The 24777-nt window shown below is 31.3% G+C and overlaps 3 protein-coding genes and 1 pseudogene across 5 annotated transcripts; 3 read left to right on the plus strand and 1 right to left on the minus strand.

Moving 5' to 3' along the window:
• Nucleotides 1-526: 526 nt before the first annotated feature.
• On the minus strand, nucleotides 527-4594 carry LOC124943412 (calreticulin-3-like). Its single transcript, XM_047483919.1, has 9 exons — nucleotides 4589-4594; nucleotides 1954-2131; nucleotides 1764-1871; nucleotides 1499-1691; nucleotides 1163-1421; nucleotides 1032-1088; nucleotides 905-952; nucleotides 719-805; nucleotides 527-634 (listed from the first exon to the last, which is right to left on the minus strand). The coding sequence occupies exons 1-9, from the start codon at nucleotides 4592-4594 to the stop codon at nucleotides 542-544; spliced, it is 1029 nt and encodes a 342-aa protein (XP_047339875.1). The 3' UTR covers nucleotides 527-541.
• A 6938-nt stretch (nucleotides 4595-11532) lies between these two features.
• Nucleotides 11533-17273, plus strand: LOC124943413 (annotated as a pseudogene).
• On the plus strand, nucleotides 16913-20347 carry LOC124942221. 3 transcript variants are annotated; one of them, XM_047482680.1, is made up of 10 exons: nucleotides 16913-17030; nucleotides 17160-17203; nucleotides 17321-17570; nucleotides 17734-17842; nucleotides 17960-18019; nucleotides 18073-18297; nucleotides 18827-18940; nucleotides 19202-19346; nucleotides 19492-19707; nucleotides 20054-20347. In XM_047482680.1, the coding sequence occupies exons 3-9, from the start codon at nucleotides 17349-17351 to the stop codon at nucleotides 19505-19507; spliced, it is 891 nt and encodes a 296-aa protein (XP_047338636.1). In that variant the 5' UTR covers nucleotides 16913-17030; nucleotides 17160-17203; nucleotides 17321-17348; the 3' UTR covers nucleotides 19508-19707; nucleotides 20054-20347. The 3 variants fall into 3 exon arrangements, with proteins under 3 accessions (XP_047338636.1, XP_047338637.1, XP_047338638.1); XM_047482681.1 differs by having other exon boundaries at nucleotides 16914-17030; nucleotides 18094-18297; nucleotides 20054-20345; XM_047482682.1 differs by having other exon boundaries at nucleotides 16917-17030; nucleotides 19238-19346; nucleotides 20054-20338.
• A 1488-nt stretch (nucleotides 20348-21835) lies between these two features.
• LOC124941798 (scarecrow-like protein 11) lies at nucleotides 21836-24181 on the plus strand. Its single transcript, XM_047482150.1, has one exon. It carries the CDS (start codon nucleotides 22068-22070, stop codon nucleotides 23955-23957), a length of 1890 nt encoding a protein of 629 aa, XP_047338106.1. The 5' UTR covers nucleotides 21836-22067; the 3' UTR covers nucleotides 23958-24181.
• The last annotated feature ends 596 nt before the right edge of the window (nucleotides 24182-24777 follow it).

A 24777-nucleotide genomic window follows, 5' to 3' on the forward strand; every position in this document is an offset into this window, starting at 1 on the left:
AGACAAATTTACATTTGGCTTGTTTGTCAAAAATCACAATGATATAGAAAATAATATGGATCATGATTCAAAGAATAATCTGATCATTATCCCAAAACAAATTCTATAGCAAATTAAGCAAAATATTCCACTATAATCTGAATCACGATTCAAAAGATTAATCTTGATACCAAATGAGGCCAAAGATCACATTATAACAAATCTAGATGAAATCTTATAGCAAACAAAAAAGTCACTTTCAATTTTAACTTGGACATTTTTTCAATGGGATTGTGATTGTGTTTGAGATTGTGACAAAATACTAGTTTCTAATATTGATACACGAAGATCTTAATTCATGTTCCTTGTACTATGCTTACATTTTGATACAGAACAGAGGTTAGAGTTCCAAGGGCCACTCACACGAGGAAACACGAAGATATATTATATTTATTTATTTAGTTGGTTATGATAATTATGATCAGCATTAAAGTTTATCTATTATAATTATATTAGGATCACCCTTTTACATAAAGGGGATTTAAATTATCATTTTGATAATTCAATAGGAGATTATCATATGAGTTATGACAGTACCTGGGTTGTCAATCCATGGGATTTTCCATTTTCCCTTATAGTTAGGGTTCTTGATTTTCTAAAACATCAAAGATTAGGAAATCAGGAATTTATAGGAAAACCAATAATAAATGAGAGATTTGCAGTTGTTTTAAGATTGTACTTTTGGTTTCCAAGGTCCTTTGTATGCTGGATTTGGAATCTTCTTTGCCTTCCATAAACCATCATCTTCGTCATCCCAATCAGCAGGCTAAAGAGTCAAACAAATTCAAGATCAAACAAATTTCAAAGAAACAGGACATTAGAACTCTGAACTAAAGCATTGGATTGGGGATAAAAACCGTTAAACCTTTCTAGCCTTTGGATCGGGGATCTCAGCTGGAATTGAATCATATCCCTGCAAATATTTTAAAGGAATTCATAAGATTGCACACAACTTACATCGAGAAGATCTCGGTTTATAGGACTAATTATACCTCTGGTTTTACGTCATTGGGATCAACTATATATTCTCTATCATCCCAATTTTTTGGCTGCATAAAGAGAGTTTCAGACACAAAACAAGTATAAAAAAAAGAAATCTGTTCCATTAGAAGAGTATACCTACCCTCTTAGCATGAACATCTTTAATTTTCCTTGGTGGAAAGATATCCCAATCAGTATATAAACTTCCGGATTCTCTTTCTCGATTATCAACAAGAACACTATAAGTTGCATCAGGTCTTAAAATAAATGTGTAAAAATGTGTTAATTTGTCAGTTTCACATTGTATATCCTTCTTTATCGGATAATTCTGCCCCTGATAAGAAAATAAAACATGGAGACTTTTTTTCTGTGTGCCACATATATCTGGTCCAAACATCAAGCTACATAAACAAAACAACAAATTATTCAGCCATTTACATAAGCCAAACAATTGAATTTTTCAATAAAAGATTCAAACCTGTAAGGAGTATCACCACCAAATTTCTTCTGATTTACATAACCAGATAGAAGTTTAATATAACCTCCACCACATTCTATGTCTTGTTCAAGCTTTATAGAATACTGAACCACTAGGGTTCTGTCTCTATTACTAAACTCTGGTATCTTCGAAGATACAGCATAATGTTTTGCATCATTATATGTTTGTATCCCTGAAATTTTTCTCAATTAAAAACTGATAAACGTGTTAAAGTTATGTTCTTTTGAATTAATTAATTAATTACCTTTGTCGTTAGGATCTGCAGCCCATTTTCCAGCTGTGTGTTTGAACAGACCAGCTTTCCCTTCAGCTCTCTTCCAATCAGATATAACCCAACGGGTTTTCCAGTCATCTTCATATCAATCAAACATCATCATGTTAGTAATTGCAAACAATCTAGAAAAAGGAAATGAGATCGGGATTACGGTACGTACCATCGAATTTCTCTTCGAAGAAAATTTCGGAGGTGGCGAAAGAGATTAGAGAGAGGAAGCTCAGGGTTGGGAGGAGAAAGAGGAGAAGCCCTCTGATGAAGTGAGTTGCAACAACTGCCATTTTCGACAGAAAATCGAAAGTGAGAATATTTAGTATTTCAAGAAACGGTCTGGTCTTCTATTTAATGGCCTTATACGGTTTCTTATTTACAATCGTGACTTAGTTGACTTGAAAAGTCTTTCATTTTTCATTATTGTTCAAAGTTAAAAGGCCTACCACTTCCAAACTTAAATATAAGTTTTTGTTCTCTATTGTTTTGTTTTTTTTAATAATTCAAATAAAATTATTTCTTTAATAAATTATTTTTTAATAATTATATTACTTATTTTATTAACCAAAATATTAAAATATTTTTAATTTTAAATTATTATTTTTTATTTTATTTATATATATCAATATTCTTTTTAAGTTTTTTTTTACCAAAAATAATCACTACTTCTTCAAAATTATTAATAATCATTATTTTATTTTTTCTCCCTCAATTTTTTAAAAAACTCAATCACCTAACATTTTGAATAATATTTAATTATTTAATCAAGATAACCTACAATAATTATTATTAGAATGTGAGAAAAAGGAGAATGAGATAAATTATTTTAATTTTTTCAGTCAAATTTTATTTCTCATTCTCTAATTCAAATTCTCTCCCTAAATTATTTCTTAAAATTTTCTTATATAAAAATATAAAAAAAAATTAATAATAAATTTATATATATATATATTTACTATAAAATTATAACAAAATTTCTTAATTTTTTCAATTTAATTATTAAAAAATAGACAAATTTATGTTATCACATTTTTTTCAAGCTCACTCCAACTCAAATTTCGAAATTCGTCCATATTTATATATTATATCGGTTAAATCGTCCATTTGTTATTTAAATGGTCAAACAAATGGACTTAAACGTTAAATTTGAGTCAGTTTTTCTCATTGTTTTGCTTATAACTTTAATTTAAAGTGAAAATAAATTTGTCAAACTCAAATATTTTTGATTTTCATTAATAATGTCTGAAATAAAATTAAAAATCACAGTGAGAGTGATGTGCGGACATTTAAAAAATAATTAAATATATAAACAAACTAATTATTATATCAAATCAAATATTTAGTGAACAATTGTTTACACGTAAGAAGCTTATTTTATTTATTCATTTTTTTAATATACAAGTAATTATTTTGACGTAGAAAATGGTTCGAGACTTTTGAGTATTTTAGCAGCAATTATGTCCAAAAACAATGGCATTTTTTCAATTAATTAATTTTACAGGTCAACGGTTGACTTCAACAAACCATTCTACACCCATATATTTATTTTATAGAGTTGAAGGGTCCAGGAAATTGCAGGTAACCAAATACCTTGTTTGTTTTCATTAGTGTTCTATGTTTGAAAAATAAAGGAAAAAAAATTAGGTAAATATTTAATTGAGCAGTGAAATAGATTGAAACAATTAAAAAATTAGGGAGTAATTTGACATTATATATATATAACTAGCATGAATCCCGTGCATTTGCACGGATGAAAATATATATAAAATATTATTTATTTATAAATATTTTAGATAAATTAAGTTTTATTTTAAACTTAATATTAACTTATATTGTATCCCTTCGGCACTCACTTAACCGCTCAATTGACCCTCATCTTGTGACTCATATTTTTTTATATGCAATTTTTATCCCTTCGGCAAATCACTCATCAATCTTAGTCGACCTTAATTATGACTCACACTTTTCATATGACTCCATCTCTCGACAAACCACTCACCAATCTTATTCAACCTTTTTTTTATTTCCACTTTAACAAATCAACAACCAATCCCCCAATTGATCACAGACTTCTTATCCAACATCAAACCAACCACTATCCAACATTCATCTTGTGACCTCACACTTTCAAATACTCGTCAAACCAACCATTAATTTCAACCTCACACTCGACAAACCACCCATCACCTGACCTTCATCTTGTGACCTCACACTTTCAAATGCTCGTCAAACTCAACCAATAACCCTCCAATTGACCATCATTTTGTGACTCACACTTTTTCATATGCCTCTATACCTCAATAAACAACTCACCAATCTTAGTGAGCCTCTCTTTTACTCTCACTTCAACAATTCAACAACCAATCCTCAAATTGATCACAAACTCTTATCCAACGTCAAACCAACCAACCATTAACCACCATCCGGCATTCATCTCGTGACCTCACACTTTCAAATGCTCGTCAAACCAACCACTAATTTCAACCTCACACTCGACAAACCACCCATCACTCGACCTTCATCTTGTGACCTCACACTTTCAAATGCTCGTCAAACTCAACCAATAACCCTCCAGTTGACCATCATTTTGTGACTCACACTTTTTCATATGCCTCTATACCTCAATAAACCACTCACCAATCTTAGTGAGCCTCTCTTTTACTCTCACTTCAACAATTCAACAACCAATCCTCAAATTGATCACAAACTCTTATCCAACGTCAAACCAACCAACCATTAACCACCATCCGGCATTCATCTCGTGACCTCACAATTTCAAATGCTCGTCATACCAACCACCTAACCTCCATCTCGTGAACTCAGACATTTAAATGCTCGTCAAATCAACCACTAATTCCAACATCACACTTTCAGATGCCTATGATTTGTTTAAAATTTTGCATGTATTGGGATTCGAACCCTGGTCTTCCGCATGAAATGTGTACACTTAAACCGCTAGACCACTTATGATTGTTGAAATAATTTTATTATTTTGTGTATGCATATATATTTTATATTTAATATTTATTATCAATTAGTTAATTTTTATATTAACATAAAAATTATTTATACTCATAAAAAAATATTATATATATATATATAATGAGTGAAAAAATGTATGATAAAAGATAAAATGTATTTATATAAAATTAATGATTAAAACTAATATAATATATATATATATATATATATATATATATATATATAAATATAAGGTAACCAATAAATATAAAATTATGAATGTAGGTGCATTTATAAAAATAAAAAAAAATGCTTATATTTATATATAAATAAAATAAATATAAAAATTATGAAGTTAGATTCATTTATAACCAATTTTTTTTTTGTTTATATCTTGAATTAATAATAATATAAATAATGTTTTAGATAATATATGATAATGAAATGTATATTATATATAATATATATAATAATGGAAAAAACAAAATTTAATTAAGAAATAAAAAAGAGGAGAGAGGAGAGAAAAAATATTTGATGATATGAATTATATATGGATTAAGGTGGTGCTTGTTGACTTTAAACATTATTATATATATAGATTGTTATTATTAAATATAAAAATAAATATGTTATGTAATATCATATATTTTAATATAACATTATTGATAAAAAAAATATTTTATATTATTAGTCTAAAAAAAATATAAATATTTATATGGTAAAAGACAGTAAAAAATACATAATAACTAAATTAAGGGAGAGAAATATATATATATATATATATATATTAAAAAAGAAACTTTTATATATATATATATATATATATATATATATATATATATATATATATATATATATTAGGAAAGAGAAAATAATTAAGATAAATAATTATTAAGAAAGAGAAATTATGAAATAAAGAGAAGGAGAGAGGAGAGAGCAAATATTTGATGATATGAATTATATATTAATAACGTAGATTAATGGTGTGCATGTTAATTTAAACATTATTATATATATATATATTTTGTTATTATTAAATATAAAAATAAATATGTTATGTAATATTATATATTTTAATATAAAATTATTGATAAAAAATATTTTATATTATTAATGCAAAAAAATATAAATATTTATATGGTAAGAAAAGTAAAAAATACTTAATAATTAAATTAAGGAAGAGAAATATATATATTAGGAAAGAAATTTATATATATATATAATTATTTGGAGAGAGAAAATAATTAAGATAAATAATTATTAGGAAAGAGAAATTACCTTATTTTATTTGTTAATGATTGTGGAGAGCGTGTGATACACCTCCAACATTTTAGATTAAGAGTTATTAGATATATACGTAGATTAATGGTGTGTATGTTGATTTAAACATCATTATATATATATATATTTTGTTATTATTAAGTATAAAAATAAATATGTTATGTAATATTATATATTTTAATATAAAATTATTGATAAAAAATATTTTATATTATTAATGCGAAAAAATATAAATATTTATATGGTAAGAAAGAGTAAAAAAGACTTAATAATTAAATTAAGGGAGAGAAATATATATATTAGGAAAGAAATTTATATATATATATATAATTATTTGGAGAGAGAAAATAATTAAGATAAATAATTATTAGGAAAGAGAAATTACCTTATTTTATTTGTTAATGATTGTGGAGAGAGCGTGTGATACACCTCCAACATTTTAAATTAAGCATTATTAGATATATATAGATAATACTTAATTTCAAAGTATCTGAATTGTCGAGAAATCTGTGTTTAATTTGGATATAAAAAATGGGACAACAGATTAAGCATATAACCCGTAAACATGTTTAACCATTTAATCAGGCGCAAAACTTGCCACCTGACGGGCTCGAACCAATGATCTTAGGGTGCGAATCTTCACCTCTTGTTGCCGGTAGGCTAAGGTCCTGGGTTTGAGCCCGTCAGAAGTTTAATTTTTGCGCCTAGTTAAATTTTTAAGTGTGTTTGAGGGATACATACATAATCCATTTTGTTAAATTATATATATATATATATATATATATATATATATATATATATATATATATATATATATATATATATATATACGTGAGAGTAAATGAATATTTGAATCGGATTGTGGATTGACCCGCACATATATTTAAAACGTTAAAAATAATATTAAAAATACTATATGTATGTTTCGAGCTTGCAAAATGTAAGCATAATAATTTGACCTACCATGTTTTATAATAATATTAAAATATTATTTTGAAATTTTAAATTCAAAATAACCCAAAGGTGAAATTAAAACTAAAGTTAGGATTAATTATTGTCTAATTATTCTCTTCTACCACTTTATAAACTGTCGAGATACCAAAGTAAGATAGCAGGTAAGATTTCAATTTTATGCAATTTTCTTTTTAGACGTGTTTAGATATTCCATCTCTTATTTGTGTATGTGTCGTGGCTTATCAGGATTCTATGAATGAAGATCGATTCTTCTTCATAAGGCGACGCTAGATATAAGAAGACAAAGGCTATCGCTACGTCCGAAGAAGAGAAACAATAATTAATGATACTAATAAGACTAAGCATTCTCCCAACAATTTATTTTTCCTCTTCTTCTCTTATTTCTTTATACTATCATATAATCTCGGCCTTTAGAGCATATGCAGCGCATGACCTGTGTCCGCATCGGACAGCGTGTAAAAGGGTCGGTCATTGTTTTTGTTAATTTTCTGTGTTGTGTATAAAAGCAAAAGGAGGGCAAAGCCCTCTATGTCCGGACATGCTCAATTCTGACTTTATTAATTATTATATAATATAATATACAAGTCCCCTATTTTTCTCCATTTTTAAGGCCCAAAATTCACAAATTTTCCTATAATATAGGAATATTAGTTATATATTTAATTAAAAAAATATATAATTTAAATAAATTAATATATTTTTGCTAATGTTTTTAATATTATAATATATTTTTAATTATAAACATATTTTAAATTTTATTATTTAAAAAAATGTAGTTTTATAATAATTTAAAAAATGTAATTTTATAATACTTAAAATAGTATAAATAAAAATAACATTTTAATTATTCAGATAAAAGGGCGAAAACATTGCAGTGATTTGCCCAAATACAACATGTGCCCACTTTCAGCTGAGGTGGAAGAATGATTTGACAAAATAAATGGGTAGAGGTCTTGTGCATGGGCTGCACATGCTCTTACGACCACTTTATAAAGATGAAATATGTCAAGCCTACATGGAAGGACAACTTTTATGCTCATAAAAAAATCTAAAAAAATCTCCATAGCCCGCTCTCTTTCCATCGACGACCCGCCCCTTGTTTGTTTTGACCACTTACATTCTCTCTATGTTTCCTTTAGATTTTAGTTTAGGATCTAATATTATTTCCATTTGCACAATTTAGGTTGCAAAATACAAGTCCTAAAGGATAATTTTTGCAAAATGGTAGTCCCAAAGGATAATTTTTGTAAAATGAAATCGATTTGATGAGAGGGGATGGTTCAAGGCCAGAGATAAACACACAAAAAAAACGTGAGAAAATATAGAGTAAAACTGGGAAAATTTGGACCCTTTTTGTATATGAATGTGAAAATGATTGCAAAATAATTTATGATCATGTCAAACTTTATAAGGTATTTAATTTTATGCATGAATACTTTATTTAGATAAGTATTTTTTTGTTTGGGTTATTTATGCATGTTTTATTCATTTTTACTTCTCTAACATAAAAAAGTCTCATATTTGCTTAGGACTTTCTTCACAATCTTATGAATTATTTTTCCATTCAGGTGCTATAGAGTAAGAGAAATCAAAGATTTTCAAACAGGCAAGATTTTAACTATGCTTTGCACTTTGTTATGTTATGTGTAAAATTATAACTCTAATATTCATCCTTAAAGCTTTATAATAATTTAACAAGTTATTTTGTTTGATGCATGAATATTTTTTTTCAAATAATTGTATTTTTTGTTTGGGTTCTTTTTGCATGTTTTTATTCATATTTGTTTTCCTAACAAAAAAAAAGTACAATATTTGCTTGAACATTCTTTACATTCTTATAAATTAATTTTCCACTTAGGTGTTGGAGAGTCCAAAAATTAACGATTTTCAAATAGACAAGAATTTAACTATGCATGCTTTGCACTTTGTTTTATGTGTAAAATTATAACTTTATTACTCATTCTTAAGCTTTATGATTGAAGATCGGACTTTTGTTTCAAACTAGCAAATTTTAGCTTTGATGATGCAGAGCTAAAGAGCTATATACCTGTTATGCATGCCAATGTGTATCAAGCATACAAATGAATAAGATTTCTCTAGGCCTTTTTGTACCTTTTAAGTTCAATTTGTTCTATAACAACTATTAAATTCTATATTCATCTTCTCTATGACAAATATTGTGAGATGAATCCAAAGAACTATCTCAAAATGGAAACTATTATTCAAAATATGTTCTTTCGACTCAGAATAAAGTTGATCCTTAAGTTTGTCATGTATTTACATTCTTCCCAATGAATTATAAATGCGAATTAAAAATTATATTTTTTTGACAGAAACATGGAAATAAACTATATGATATTTGTAGTAAGTTAAATTATTCAAGATTAACAAAAAAATAAAAATAAAAAATTTGTAGAGAAAATACAAACTTGTGAGAAGATATTATAATTCAGGCAGCTTTAGTTGACTTCTTCTTGCTACATTAGATCTTGTCTTGTTTCTGTATTCCATGTATTCAAATTGTTGATCAACTAAAACTTGGTACCCAACATAACTGTAAAGAAATTGTTGATCAGCTTTAGGAAGATAAAGTGCATCAAGGAATTTGAGGTAGAAGTTATATCGAACCTCTCGAACTTGAGTTTGAATAAACAAACTTATTTTTGAAAACGTGAGTTCAAGTTTGACAAATCGACACTATATTTTCTCTATCCAATTTATAGTTTTGTTATGAGGGTGATAGAACGATAGAATCTGGAAGTAGTAGATGTTGATATTTCCTTCGTGTTGTTGGGTGTAACATTTGTCAAAGTCTTCCAAGCACTTATCCCGGGTTATCAATTCTCTATGTTTTGGTGATTATTTTAACAAAATATTATTTTCTTATTTGGGATTGTTTGACCTTGTTTTGTTTATGGATCTTAACAAAAATATATGTATAAGTCAAAATTATTGTTATTCAGTTAAATATTTTTGTAGAAGTATCGCTAGATAGTTTTTGGTTGGATGATCATATGCAAATGGTTGTAATGAATGTCAATAGACATAATATAATGTATAAATGATTGAAGCATTATCAATGGATAAATTTAATTTTGTCGTAAATGTTAACAAACTGTTTACGCGAGTTACTAACCAGCAACGTAGGATGATCATGTATGATAGATGTACTATCAACCAAAATTTGACTTGACGTAAATGTTAACAAACTGTTCACGCGAGTTAGTAACAAGTGACGCTTATGGCGATATGTATAAATGATCGAAATGCTATCCACACATGTTTAGATTTGACGTGAATACTAATAAATTATTCACGTGAGTTACTAACTAATAACGTTTAAAGCGGTCATAAAAATGATGTAGTACTATAAACAAATATATTTGATTTTAACGTAAATGTTAATAAACTATTCACATAAGTTATTGACAAATAATTACTGACAAATAAAGTTTAGGGCGACCATGTAATGATCGAATTAGTAGGCTAACGAATGTCAAATAAAGGATTCACTTAACTAAATGGTAATGTAAGTTAGTCTATGCTTAATTCCCATGCCAAATAAACATACATGTCATGTGAAAAAAATAATAATTAATTTTTTATTTTGTTTGTTAAAAATTAAATAAATTTGACATTTTATTTTGAAATACACTTTTTTTTAATGAGAGTATTAATGATGAGATAACTAAAGTATTTGTTATGGTCTTTAACTGTTTCAATCTAAATATTAATCTAATCTAAAGAGTTGTTATAAAAAAATCATCTTTACAAGATTACAAAATATTTAAAATAATTTTAATTTTTATATAATTAAATATTTGACAAAAGGCTAAAATACATATATTTTAAATATGAATCATAAACTAATTTTATTTTGTAAAAGAGTATTTTCTTATTCATTAGTGTTATATTGGTTTTTTTAATATATTATTTTGTCACAATTTTTCATCATAATCATAAAAAAAATATTAAATAAAAGTAATTAATATTTGAACATTTAAAATGAAAAATCTGATTAAAAAAAAGAGTTGTTTACCCAAATATTTTCCCCAAACGTAAAAAAAAATGGCATGCCAAGAAGTTGTACTTTTTATGTCATTTTTCATAATAATTTTGGTATATTCTTAGTTATTTATACAACAATTTAAAGACTTGTTTGGTTTTAGATAGACCTTTTTGAATGTAATTGATAGTTTATATTTAGTTTATTTAATAATAACTTTCCAATCAAATTCATTTTTCATATACTATTGTGAGCATGACGGGCTAATTACCAGCAGGCCCTTGGGATTAAAAAAAACAAAAAATCTTTGAACAGAGTCCAGGAAAAGGACAGTCAACAAAGACAAAGGACAGTCTTGAAAGGGAAAGCTGCTGTCCTGCTGTTAGATGAGCAGGAAGATTCGTTCCCGGATATCTGCAATAATCGAGCAGCAGTTCTTTCTTTCTTTCTTGCGTGGATGAAGGAAATCTGTATTTGAAGCACGCCTAGCCTAGGAAGGAGAAACAAGAACATCAACAAAGACGAATGGCTAAGAAACAAGAAAAGGCCGGCAAAATCATCTGTACTTGGGATTCATTCGATCTATATATACTCTCTGTTGTACCTTGCTTTGCTGTTCAGGTATGTTCTTCTTCAATGTGATACTCGTGTGATAATTAAGGCATCGGTTTTGTATACTGATGCCGTTTGATGATTGAAATCTGTTTGTTTTCTATTATTATTTTGAGTTGATTTGTTTTCCTTTTGGTCATTCTTGCTGTGTTTTGGTTGGTAGGTAGATCTTTGATTAGGAGTAGCTAGGCTAGGGTTGAGGATAGGATTAGAGTAAGTAAGTAAGTAAGCCTCTGTCCAATATCATCATAGTTTCATTTTGACGAAACTGTGAAAGTTTCTGTCGTTTGAATTGTTCTTCGATTGGAACCTTGCTTGCTGTTGAGTATCGAACGACGACCCCTGCGCGCAGGAGAACTCCTAGTGATCGGGAGATCAAACTAAGCTTAGGCAGACATTCAGGGGATTCGCGGCTTAGCAGGAGGTTTGATTTTCGTCCACTGGAGGATTAGATTTGGATGAGCATTGGATGGGGCTTGAATAGATGAATCCAATGGCTCAGACTTAGAGTCCTTCAAAAGTTTCTTCCACGATACAATCGTCGTTTCACCTGGTTTAAGTTTCAATGGTTTATGTTTTGTTTTGTCTTCGAGCGAGGATCTGTTACAGGCGGCGCGGGGCTCACCAGGAATCGTCTTTGGTCGGAAATCGCCAACACCGGAGGGAGAACGAGAGGCCGCCGGAGACGGGGGAAATATTTCATTTCTGAATTCCTTAACTTCTTAGCAAGTTACAAAGAAGCCCCTGGGCTTCTTTCATTTTTAAATAGGTATTTTTGTATTTTAATTTCGAATTAAACATTCAATTCGAAATTAAAATAGGCCTCAAACCTTCCTTTTATTTTAATTATGGACCCCTTAAGTTTGTTTCCCTTTTGTTTTGATTTAAAACTTTAAAAAATTAAAAATTAAAAATAAAATAAACTCTAAGGTCCTGTTTGTTTCCAGATTTAACAAACAACTTTAAAATAAAATGAGGTTTAAAGTATCTAAACCACTTTCAAATTTTCTCAAAATTTTTCAAAAATTCAAGAATTTTATTTTCTTTAAAAATATATTTTTTTTAGAATTTTTAGGACCCGTTTGAAAAAATGTTTATGCTTGCAGTGTCATATTCGGAGTTCTATAACAACGAAAATTTTAAACTTGATTTCTTTAAGCTCCTAAAAATATTTTTGACTAACCGGTGAAGTTTAGGAAATTTTAAGAATTATTTTTAAAAATGACTTGTTTTAATGTAGAGTTTTCTTTAACTCTGAAAATTTTAAAAGTGGGAAACACTTGGACCTTGGGGTGATTCATTCTTTTCTCTCCTTTGTTCAAGAGCTATGTTAAACTTGCTTTTTCACTTGTTCCTTCTGTTTTTATTTTGTCCTTACAGCAATGGAATGAGACATATTTTCATTATTACAAGCTGAACCCAAAGCAAACATATTATCTATCCATGGAATATCTCCAAGGACGAGCTTTTTGACTAATGCAATTGGAAACTTGAATGTCCAAGGTGGATATGCCGATGCACTAAATAAGCTGGGCCATGAACTTGAGGAAGTTTTTGAGCAGGTTCCATTTCCTACAAACTTTTTTTTTAATGTAGGAAGCTAGCATACCCCCAGCCATGACCATTTCCTATACACTTTTGACGCAAGAAAACTGAAATGTTTTTTTTTTCTGCAGTACAATGTATTTCTTTTTTACCTTTTTGAAACCTATAGAGTAGAACTTTTTTATAAGATTCAAATCTTCTGCATTTCAGGCCTTGTCCAGCCTCAGTAGATTAAATTTTTCCGAAATTAATTAATCTATGATAGTATATGTGAATAGATTCTATTCAGAAGCTACTGATCAAGTTAAAAAAATTAATCATGAGAATGTAACTAATGCATTTTTGGGAAGATTCAGATATGCTCCCTGGCTATTTATAACTGAAATGTTTATGCAGGAGAAAGATGCAGCACTAGGAAATGGTGGTTTGGGAAGGCTTGCTTCATGCTTTCTAGATTCAATGGCAACCTTGAATTTACCTGCTTGGGGCTATGGCTTAAGGTATAGATATGGACTCTTCAAGCAGCGTATAGGCAAGGATGGCCAAGAAGAAAGTGCTGAGGATTGGCTAGAGGTGTGATTCTACTAGTATTTTGTTATTGAGATAATCGTATTTTTCCGTGGAAACTTTGTTCTGATTTGCCTCTCAAACCCATCCTCGTTAAATTTTATCCCTCGAGGTTTTGATGCCTGTTCAAGGGTCAAATCTGAAGAGGTTGAGTTTTAGGGGTAAAATCAAAATGGGAAAATGTTGAGGGGAGAAATACCAATTACTCTTTGTTATTTGAAAAAATTATATTGGTGGGATATTGTGCAGAAGTTTAGCCCTTGGGAAATCGTCAGGCATGATATTGTGTTCCCCATCAGATTCTTTGGTCAGGTTGAAGTCCAACCAAACGGAGCGTAAGTGCCGCATGGTGTTTCTGTGAACTTAGTGACATATTTGTTCATTTTATGGATTCTCCTTTGATGGTTTCTATCTTACTGTTTTGTAGGCGAAAATGGGTTGGAGGAGAAGTCTTACAAGCTCAGGCATATGATGTTCCTATATCTGGATACAAAACTAAAAATACAAATAGTCTTTGCCTTTGGAAAGCCAAAGCAGTTTCAGAGGACATTAATCTCTTTGAATTTAATGATGGACAATACGAAACTGCTGCAATTCTCCATTCTAGGGCACAACAGGTATATTGTGTTTCCTAATCAGTCAAATGATTAAAAAAGTAATAATAATATGTCGAAAGCCCTAGCTAACTGGATGTTTCTGGTTCTATATGTCTATTGAACTCTTCATTGTCAAAAACAAAGGATAGAAGGTCAAATTGCCCTGCGAAATTTCTAAAGGATCTTCTAAATATCAAATTATACATTTTTTTTAGTATCAGTCATCTAGCATCAGGTGGATAAGCATATGATTTTTGGTAATTAATGACTTCAGTAGAAGTTTTACCTAACATTGTTGCTTATTTGATGAAAATGATCTCAATTCTATTTTCTACCTTATTCAATGAAGTGTGTATCTGCAGATTTGTGCTGTACTATACCCTGGGGATGCTACAGAAAATGGGAAATTATTACGATTAAAACAACAATTCTTCCTATGCAGTGCATCACTTCAGGTTTATAATCTTGTTTCTTTAGCTGCACTTACCATTTTATTGGTTTTCTACTTCGTCTTCCTAGACATTGAAGTTTCTGTTAATCATAGCCTTAATATGGTGATTCAAATACATGCCATAAATACTCACCACTATACTACATGACTTGTTTTAAATGTTAAATTTAATCTAAAATATCTTATAGATTTATTAAATAAATATAATATTTTAAGAATTCAATTTTAAATTTACAACTTCAAATATGAAAATATTTAATTCTCAAAAAATCTAGTGTCATTTATATACATTAAAATATCTTTAAATTAAAATTATTTTGTAATGTTTGTATTTTATTATCTTTAGTTTATTTTTTTGAAAAGGATCTTATCTTTAGTTAAATTTAATTTCAAATTTAATATCTATGTTAAGCACATAAGTGTTCATTATTTTTAAACATGCTTTTAGAGAACTTTATTGTATATCAATCACTTCATATGTGGGATGATAATGAAAAAATAATGTTTGTATGATTAACTTGTTGCAATTGCGAAATGTCACAAAAATGACTTCTTACAATGCAAACAAACTTTCCACGAATAAAATGGGGAAAGAAAGGAACAACATGAGCCTAATAACCTCCAATTATGAGACATATTTTCATTATCACAAATTGGAATTCATAAAATCCTAAGCTAAGCTAAGCGTTCTAAGCATCACTGTATTTATTTTTATATGCAAACACCTAAAAGAACACCTAAAAGAAAAAGAAAAAAAAAACTCAAATGTAACTGACAAGCCGGCCGGGAGCTCGCCTACAAGCCTACAGTGGATTAGAAGACGAAGATGAAGAGATCTAGGCGAATAAGAGAAGACCCGACCGACTTAAAGCTTTACTTCTTCAACGCCTTGATCATTTCCCGAAGTTTTTTTTTGGCGTTTTTTATTTTACCTTTTTTTTCCTTTAGACTTCTTCGAAAAGATTTTCGATAAATGGTGCCAGACTCCATCCATTCGCATAGAACAACCACCGATTCCTGTAAATATACCCATCTTCGGCATCCACTAAGCCTACTTCATCCAGTTATTGAACCTTGTCTTCAAGATCTTGGTCGGCAAATGAGAAAAATCTAACCATCTTGAAGATCTTTGATATCGATATCGACCAAAGATCTTTGATATCGATATCGACCAAATATCTTTGATATCGATATCGACCAAAGATCTTTGATATCGATATCGACCAAAGGTCTTTGATATCGATATCGACCAAAGATCTTTGTCTTCAAGGTTGTTTCCCATTTGATATTTGCTGTTTCTGAGAGGAGATGAGAGATGGTTAGACTTTTCTTATTCGATATCGACCAAGATCTTGAAGACAAGGTTCAGAAACTGGATGAAGTAAGCTTAGTGGATGCCGAAAATGAGTATATTTAACAGGCTACGACAATCGGTGGTTGTTCTATGCGAACGGATGGAGTCTGGCACCATTCATCGAAATTTTTTTCGAAGAAGTCTAAAGGAACAGAAAGGTAAAATAAAAAACGCCAAAAAAAAAACTTCGGGAAATGATTAAGGCTTTGAAGAAGTAAAACTTTAAGTCGGTCGGGCTTCTCTTCTTCGCCTAGATCTCTTCATCTTTGTCTTCTACTCCACTGTATTTTGCATATAAAAATAAATACAGTGATGCTCAAAACACCTAGTTTAGGGTTTTACGAATTCCAATTTGTGATAGAAAGATCAAACGTACTCATGCATAGAAGTTGCAATCCAGAGACAGAAAGATCAGGTGTCCACAGAGGTTGGTATATCCATTCTTAAATAATTATGTGATTAATTTACTCTGCAGTATCTAACTCATTGAGCACTGCAGATTAACAAACTTGATTCCAGAATTTTGCCTTCTGTTAATGGGATGCAGCAGTTTGAGGTCAAGCTTGAACATGTATCTTCCCATGACTACCGATCAGTACTAGTTCCTCTTGTGAAGTCATATCTAAGGGTCTGTATAATAAAATAACATTCTTTTTATGTCGATACAAATTTCCATATGCAATTTTTATTAAGTTTTTTCTTCAGGCTTACTTAGAAGATATGGCTGAAAAAGATGCTACTGAGAAGTCTGATGCTGCTAGAGAAGCATTTTTGGCAGAACTCGTGGAGGACTCAAAAAATGGTTCGGAAGGAAGGGGTGAAAATTCAAAGCACGTACATGAAAAAATAAAAGGATAAAAAGAGAAACAAGGAACATAGAAAAACCAAGGACATGAAGGTTGGAACTTTTGTTTTTAGAGCAAGGACTTGTTGGCTTTTTCCTTTAATCTGTTTGAGTGTGTGTTGTTGCTCTTTTCTGATGTACATGAAAATATGTTCACTGTCCAATGCTGTTTTCACTTTGCAGGCTGCAATTGTTAATGGGCCTATATTACACCCTGATGATGAGATGTACGTCTTTCGCAACATGTTCAATTCACATGAAATTTCCCCTGTAGTCCTTTCTACCATAGTTGTGTAAATTTTGGCAGTTAGTTTCTAATGTGCTGAAATTGTATATTGATACAGTGTTGAAGATAATGATTTTTAACTGGAGATGAATAATAATCTTCTTAAAAAGGAAGAGGAGGACTTTAAGCGAAAAATCGAGCTTGAAGCTGAGGAACGGAAACTTGAGGAAACTCTGGAATATCAAAGAAGAATAGAAGACGAGGCTAAGCAGAAACACCTTGCTATACAGCATAAGAAATTAAACACAGTTGTATCAGGACAACTCACTGGTGATGATCAATCCATGATTGATCCATTAAGTAAGCAGGTGAGTACATCAGACAATTTTTATGACCCTCTTGAATGATTTAAAAACGTTAATTTGTGTTGCTATAGCAAGTCATGTGGATAAACTTAGGAAATATTAGATACTTGACACTTTGTCCATCACAATTCTTTTGGATGTTAATAGAAACTCATGTGTGATCCAGGAAAATGGATTTCCAGATGATTTTCTTCATACCACTATCAATTATGTTGATAAGACCATGCCAAGGATAGGTAATTCCCAAAGCAGCCTTCATATGAAGGACAATCAAGGTTAGCAACTAAGCTCTCTGGTTCTGAGATTTAATCAGGTTTTCCTACATTGCTTGGGAACTTTTGGCATTCTTCTCTTATTGCATTTTCTTTATGAAAGTCATGTGAACATTGCAGATAGGGCGGTGGAAGTGATTGATAACAATGGCAGTTTGCTTCATACAAATGCTAATCAAGGTTAGAAATTATGAACTGAGGCCCATGTACTTGAATGATCTTTATTGTGTAAGACTATTTCTCTTCTACTGCAGGCTTGCCTAATGGTGATGTTTTAGAAGCTGGTCTTTCACATTCTGACCATCCCATGAAAAGTGATCAGAGGATAGGAAGGAGAGGTAGGCAGCACAAGAGTTCTGCAAAGTTGGCAGACACAAAGTTCCAAGAATTGTCTTCTGACAAGGAAAATATTGAAGTTGGACTTGTTCGAACCATGGATAGTCAGCGTAGTGATAGAGGTAAGCTTTAGAGTCAATATGTTCCACTCATTTACATTCCCTTTGTGATTGTTAGGTGGTGTAGGTTTGAGATTGAGTTCAAAATTCAACACAAGATGCTTTCAATATTTAGATTCTTTTGGTGCAATAATTGTTTTTTTAGCTTTTGAATTCTGTAGGTTTGTGGGCGAGAATTTAAATTGAATTCCTACAAGTTTATTTTTGGATTCTAGTTTTCTGTTTTGTAGCTTTTGAATTCTATTTTTTGGATTCTAGTTTAAATTAAAAAAAAAAATAATTGTGGGTGAAGAGGGTTAGATGGTCTAATACTATCAGTGTGCTTTTGCAAGGAAAACTTTTATTTGAAGTGGACATTTGTTTGGCCGAGGATAATTTGAGATCGTGTGCATGTGGTAAATAGCTAAAAGGGATTCATGTTGCCAAGTTCCAGTACATGATTCTCATTTATATTATGTTTTGATCATAAGCTCAAATGGAACTGGTCTATGTACTCAGGAACTAATACTTCAGGACTACATTCTTAAAACAGATCTTCCTTCCATGGGAGACAATGCAACAAAGACTTTGCGGCAGCTAAAAGCTGAGGAGGATGATGAAGAACGATTCCAAGCTGACCTTAAAAGGGCTGTACGCCAAAGCCTTGGTAATTACCATGTTCTGTTTTTTATTTCTAGTATTTACTTATTAGGCATCTGTAAACAATTAATTCTGCACGCTTTTGTGCTTAAATCTTCTAAGTCGATGAAAAGAACTGCTTGATTGCCAAAAGAACCGGGAAACAAATATTGTTGTACTGCTTCTAAATTATTAGAAATTCATTTTCAAGATGTTTCCCATATATTTGGAAGTGAATTTCTTTTTGCTAAATTACTTAGATCATTCATGTTTTCTCAATATCTCCTAGATGCATTTCATGCCAACCAGAGGTTTCCCTTGGCAGACAGTTCAAGAATGTTCCAGGACACACTGTTATCTAAGGTGGAGGTCACATATGATTCATCTAAAGAATGCCACAACTGGAGATGGCGAGATTTATGTTTTTGGTACAGGTCTGAAGAATGAAGTTGGGGAATATAACTGTTTCCTAATGTCATCATACAGGCCCCCATTTAACAAACTTCCATTTTTTTGTTTATCTGGATATGCTTTAAATCTTATTCTTAGCTAAGATCTTCATAACTTGTGCTATTTCAGTCGATGTGGCATCTAAGACCGTTTTGAGTTGAATTTTTGAAGCAGTCTACATCTGGGCATATACATGTGGGAGATCCTTGTGTTACCTGTGCACTTTATGATATCTTCCTTGCTTTGAATAGGGCATCCTCAAAAATGAAAAGAGAAGCGATTGTCCCTACTTCTTTCAGGACTGCTCTGAGCAACCTTTATCCAGATAGTAATTTCTTTCGGGAGGTAAATTTCCTAATGACTCTTCTCTATTGTCATAATTATTGCAAAAATTTAGAGCCTATTTAGAAACTATTATTGTTTAACAATCACGATGTAACATTTTTTGGATCATGATGAAATATTTTGTTGGTATACAAATACAAATTTATTTTCTAGATCACGATCAATCCTTTTTTAGATCATTTTGGTTTTTAGCGAATGTAACAAATGTAGATCTTTTCGAATCATGATCAACATACATACAAACATGTGCTTTCATCGTTACAAGCTCAAATGACCGATACTTCTGAAGTCCTGGGAATGATTTTTAATTGCCTTCATTAATCATTTATGCCTGCTAATTCTCAAGGCAATTCCAATATGGAGTCAATGGAAAGAGATTGCAAAGGATCTTGGGATTGCATAAACTCTGGTTGTATGGCACATTCTCTTTTTGGGATGGATATCTTCGAAAGGATGAATTGCTACAATTGTGGTTTGGAGTCTCGACACACGAAGTATACATCTTTCTTCCATAGCCTTTGGACTTTTTGATCACATCCAAATTGACCCTCGAATCGATCTGGAGTAACAAAGACATGCCCTCGAGGTTTAATTCATAACTAATGTTGTAGTGATTAATTTTTGGATTGCAACCTATGGTTGTAAAGTTATGACGTAGCCCATTCGAATGGCGTCGATCACGTGCCTCTATTCAACGATCAATATGTTCAATCTAGCCCGACAACCTGAAGCAAGCTCACCCACTTTGTTCCAGGAGTGAACTGAAGAATGAGGTGACTTTGAAAATTCATATATTTTATTTGGCTCAACCATTTTTTGTTTGGCGTCGATCTCGTGCCTCCATTCATAAAATCTTAATAGAAAAGATGAAAGAATTATGCAATTTATTGAGGGGTCACTCGAACCAACGATGAAGGTAGAAATAGAACAAGTTGAACGAACGAATAATAGAGTATCGAAAGAATCCCTACCAAATATTATAAAACGTTAGTGATAAAAAATTGAATAAAACGTTACACTAACTCAAATTTTAGTGATAAAAGAAATACATAAAATATTTTTTTTTTAATTAATTTTTATTCTAGATTAAGATAAAAGTGGAAAAATATTGAATGTGGGTAAAAATTTGATCATTTCTAAAACAATCAATTTATTTTATTTTAATTATTTTAATAAAATAATGATGTTTTTTAAAGTAGAATTAATTATTTTTATAAGAAAAAAAATTAAATAAATAAATAAATATGATGATAACATTTTATAATATAAAAGAAATAAATATAGTTTTAAAATACGCGGTCAAACCGGCGGTTCAACCGGTCCGACCGCTAACTGGTTAGATGAACGATCCGGTTTTTAATTACAATACCGTTACCTTACGAACCGGTCAAAATCCGGTCAGACCGGACGGTTCGACTGAAAATCCAAACCGGAATTTTCCGGTTCGAAAGGTTATCTTCTACCTGTGATGCGGTTCTCTTTCTTCACTCTATGATTGTGGGTGCTCCAGTCCGTTCCAAACAAACAGGGCACCATCCTCCCCAAGACTACGATCGTACCAGTTCTAGTCTGATTGATTCCAAACCTGGAGGCAAGTGAGAACTCCGATCAAATATTAAAAATGGATTCGGCCGGCGGTCTGTGACAGTTCCAAGCAAAGATAACTAGTGAGAGAGAAAAATGAAAGATGTATAAAAACATACAAAATTATAAATATTAATAATAAATAAATTTAAAATAAAATATATTAAATTATGTTGTCAGTTGTCATTTCTCTGGTTATCAATCTATAATTAATGCATAACATTTTTTTTTCCTTTTTCATCCCTATCATATTTCTTTATTCACATAATTAGACTATTAATGTCTTAATATAATAAAAAATAGAAAACGTTTCGACCACCGGTCGGACCGGTAGAACCGCTCAAACCGGCATTCGTTTAAGAATCCGAAACATAAACCGGAACGATTTTCAAAAGCTTGGAAATAAATATGATGATAACATTTTATAATATAAAAGAAATAAATGTGAAATAAATGTTATCATCTAGATTCTAGAACCCTTAAAAAACAATGTTATCTAGAATTCAATTCAATTCAATTATTATTTATAGTATCAAATAAATTAATCTAGTCGGTTGTGGTAGATAGATTTGACAGAGAGCTAAAGTTGAATTCTCTTTTGCCTCGTTGACCGTTCCGATCATCTTCCTTAAAGAGAGCTGAAGTCGAATTCTCGCGTTTCTAAGGTGTGATTCTTCCTTGTTCAATCTCTCTTTGTGGTTAAATGGCATAAGATTGATTTTGATTCCACGCTTCTAAGTTGATTTCGATTTCGATTCCGATTCTTCTCTTGCTGGATGAATAGATACGAATCATTATACTTTGATGTTAATCCCGCAATTCAGGGTATGTTCAGTTCAAATTATTGCAGTTTATCCCCCAGAGGAAATTTCTCCTCTGACATGCTCAAATACATAAACAACGTACTAATGGAGGAGGACGATTTAGAGGATAAAGCTTGCCCGCCGATCCATGATTCCACACTAACTGCAGCAGAGCAATCCTTGTGCGATGTACTTTATGACAGGCAACCTCTCTTGCACCATAGTAGTTTTAACTCTCAAAACAGTAGCAACCTTTTTGAACCCAGTATGGTTAGTGATCTCAATTCATGTCAATCCAATCATGTATGGCTTCCTCTGGTCGATGATAAACTGCCTGAATTTCAATATGGAATGATTTCCAATAGTGAATCGTCGTTTAATTTAATGGAAGGAGATTTTAGGGTTTCTTGCAATAAAGATAGATTGGTTACTCATGGTGAATCTGTAGATGTAGAAATCAACTCTTATAGAGGGAAGCGAGTATTATTGCCAGAAAACTTGATTAGGGTTAGAAAAACACTCGACCGAGAAGAGGAAGATGAAATGGAAGAAATGAGGTGTAATAAGATGTTGGCTTCAAGCTCTGCTACTCAGGAAGAGTTAATATTGCATGATATGTTTGACAAGATGCTAGTCCTATGGGGTGGGGAAAATGATTGTTCACCTGTGAATGAAACTTTAAAGTCAATCTATAGTAGAAAAGGATCAAGCAAAAGGGAAGCTGTTGATACAAGAAGTCTCTTAATTCAATGTGTTCAGGCTATTGGATGCAATGATCAAAATTGTGCGATTAAACTTCTTAAGCAGATAAGACATCGGTGTTCTTTAGTAGGTGATGGAACCCAGCGGCTGGCTCATTATTTTGCAAACGCCCTGGAAGCCCGTTTGGCCAATTCGGGTTTCCCAGGATACAAGAATGTAGTTGAGAAAGATAAGACATTTTCTGATACAGCAGTAATAAAAGCTCTTGAACTGTTTCTATCGAAATTCCCTACTGTGGTAACATCTTATCTTTTTGCAAGCGATATGATTATCAGCTTAAACGATAATAAATCAACTAGCATTCACATTCTTCATTTTGGGATTGTCCACGGCCTTCAATGGCTTCCCTTTATTCAAACACTCTCAGGAAGAGTTGGCGGACCTCCAAAGCTTCGAATAACTGGAATAGACATTCCTCAATCCGGTTTTCGACCAGCTGCAAGGGTAGAAGAGACAGGACGACGTCTGGCTAGCTATTGCGAAAGATTCGGTGTTCCATTTGAGTACAATGCTATCGCAGCGAAATGGGAAACATTAAGCGTTTCTGATTTCAAAATTAAGGAAGATGAAACAGTTGTTGTCAATTGTTTGTACCAGTTTATGTACTTACAAGACGACACAGTTTCTAAAGACAGTCCAAGGGATGCGGTTCTCAAGTTGATTAGAACAATCAATCCTGATCTTTTCATCCATGGAGTATTAAACGGAGCATTCAGCTCCCCATTCTTTGTGTCGCGCTTTCGTGATGCGCTTTTCCATTTTTCTGCGTTTTTTGATATGTATGATGCTATTGTAGAAAGGGATAACCAGGAGAGGTTGATTTTGGAGAGGGAGCTTTTGGGGAAAGAAATACTGAATGTTGTGGCTTGCGAAGGATTGGAGAGGATTGTGAGGCCGGAGACTGTTAAGCAGTGGCAATCGAGGACTTTGAGGGCTGGTTTCAAACAGGTTCCTGTTGGGAAAGGGACTGTTAAGAAATTGAAATCTATGGTGATTTCGAATTACCATAAAGATTTTATGATTGAAGTTTCTAATCAATGGGTTTTACAGGGTTGGAAAGGACGAGTGCTTTTTGCACTTTCTTGTTGGAAACCTGCTTAATTAGATTGTTATGTAGAATTCACCAAACATTTAGATTTTGGGTTTGGTGGATTTTGTTTACCTTTTGACTATTTGTTTGTATTGATTGCTACATCCCTTGAACTATGGGATTTATGCTCAGTTTTTTACTGGTCTCCTTTTTGCTCTTTCATATGTATAGTGTGGCCAGGATGACTCCCGACATTTGATCTTTATTTTCATCCAAATATTGTTATGCTAGTTAATGGATTGATTGTCTGCAAAATCAAATAGTACAGGTTTACATAAAAGAACTTTTAAGTTTATCTCAAAATTAGGCTCCTTCATAACGCTAAATTCTTGAGTCTATCCGAGGTTTGAGGTTAGATCAAGTGATTCGGCTCCCCAACCATATGGCCATGTTGGAGGATCTAAGGGTGAGTAGTTTATTACTCATTCTTATTTTGTACAGGTCTTTCATTTTATTTTTTGTCATACTGTGTGGTGTCATTAGTGTTACATGGATCTTTCTTAAAATAAATAATTATATTAGTAAATAAATAGTTTTAGTATATGGCAATGCATGTTCTCTTATCTATATGGAAATTGATAATTGATTTTCTCTTTAAGCAAATTGTTTGGATTAGCTTTTCTAATAACTTGACTTATATCTGGAGTAGGATATGACATAAACTCATAGTTAAGGTCTTTCACCGGTCATTATAGTACTATCTAGTTGAAGCATTTTGATAGGCAACTAAAGTTGACCAAGATATAAAATTTTGATTATTATGAAAACATGATTTATTTAATAGAGCTTTTGACATCCCACCCAAATGAAAATGGAATGGAGATTTGGACT

This window comes from Impatiens glandulifera, chromosome 6 (genome assembly GCF_907164915.1).
Source record: "Impatiens glandulifera chromosome 6, dImpGla2.1, whole genome shotgun sequence".
Lineage (NCBI taxonomy): Eukaryota > Viridiplantae > Streptophyta > Magnoliopsida > Ericales > Balsaminaceae > Impatiens > Impatiens glandulifera.

Bases quoted from the DNA above. Each gene is read 5' to 3' on its own strand.
- LOC124943412 (XM_047483919.1), bottom strand. The intron at 953-1,031 runs GTATAATTAGTC...AAATATTTGCAG, and splicing joins CCAATGACGTAAAACCAGAG to GGATATGATTCAATTCCAGC. The intron at 806-904 runs GTTTAACGGTTT...TTGACTCTTTAG, and splicing joins CCGATCCAAAGGCTAGAAAG to CCTGCTGATTGGGATGACGA.
- LOC124942221 (XM_047482680.1), top strand. From the start codon at position 17,349: ATGAATAATAATCTTCTTAAAAAGGAAGAGGAGGACTTTAAGCGAAAA. The intron at 17,571-17,733 runs GTGAGTACATCA...TGTGTGATCCAG, and splicing joins TTGATCCATTAAGTAAGCAG to GAAAATGGATTTCCAGATGA. The intron at 18,020-18,072 runs GTTAGAAATTAT...TTATTGTGTAAG, and splicing joins TCATACAAATGCTAATCAAG to ACTATTTCTCTTCTACTGCA.
- LOC124941798 (XM_047482150.1), top strand. From the start codon at position 22,068: ATGAATAGATACGAATCATTATACTTTGATGTTAATCCCGCAATTCAG.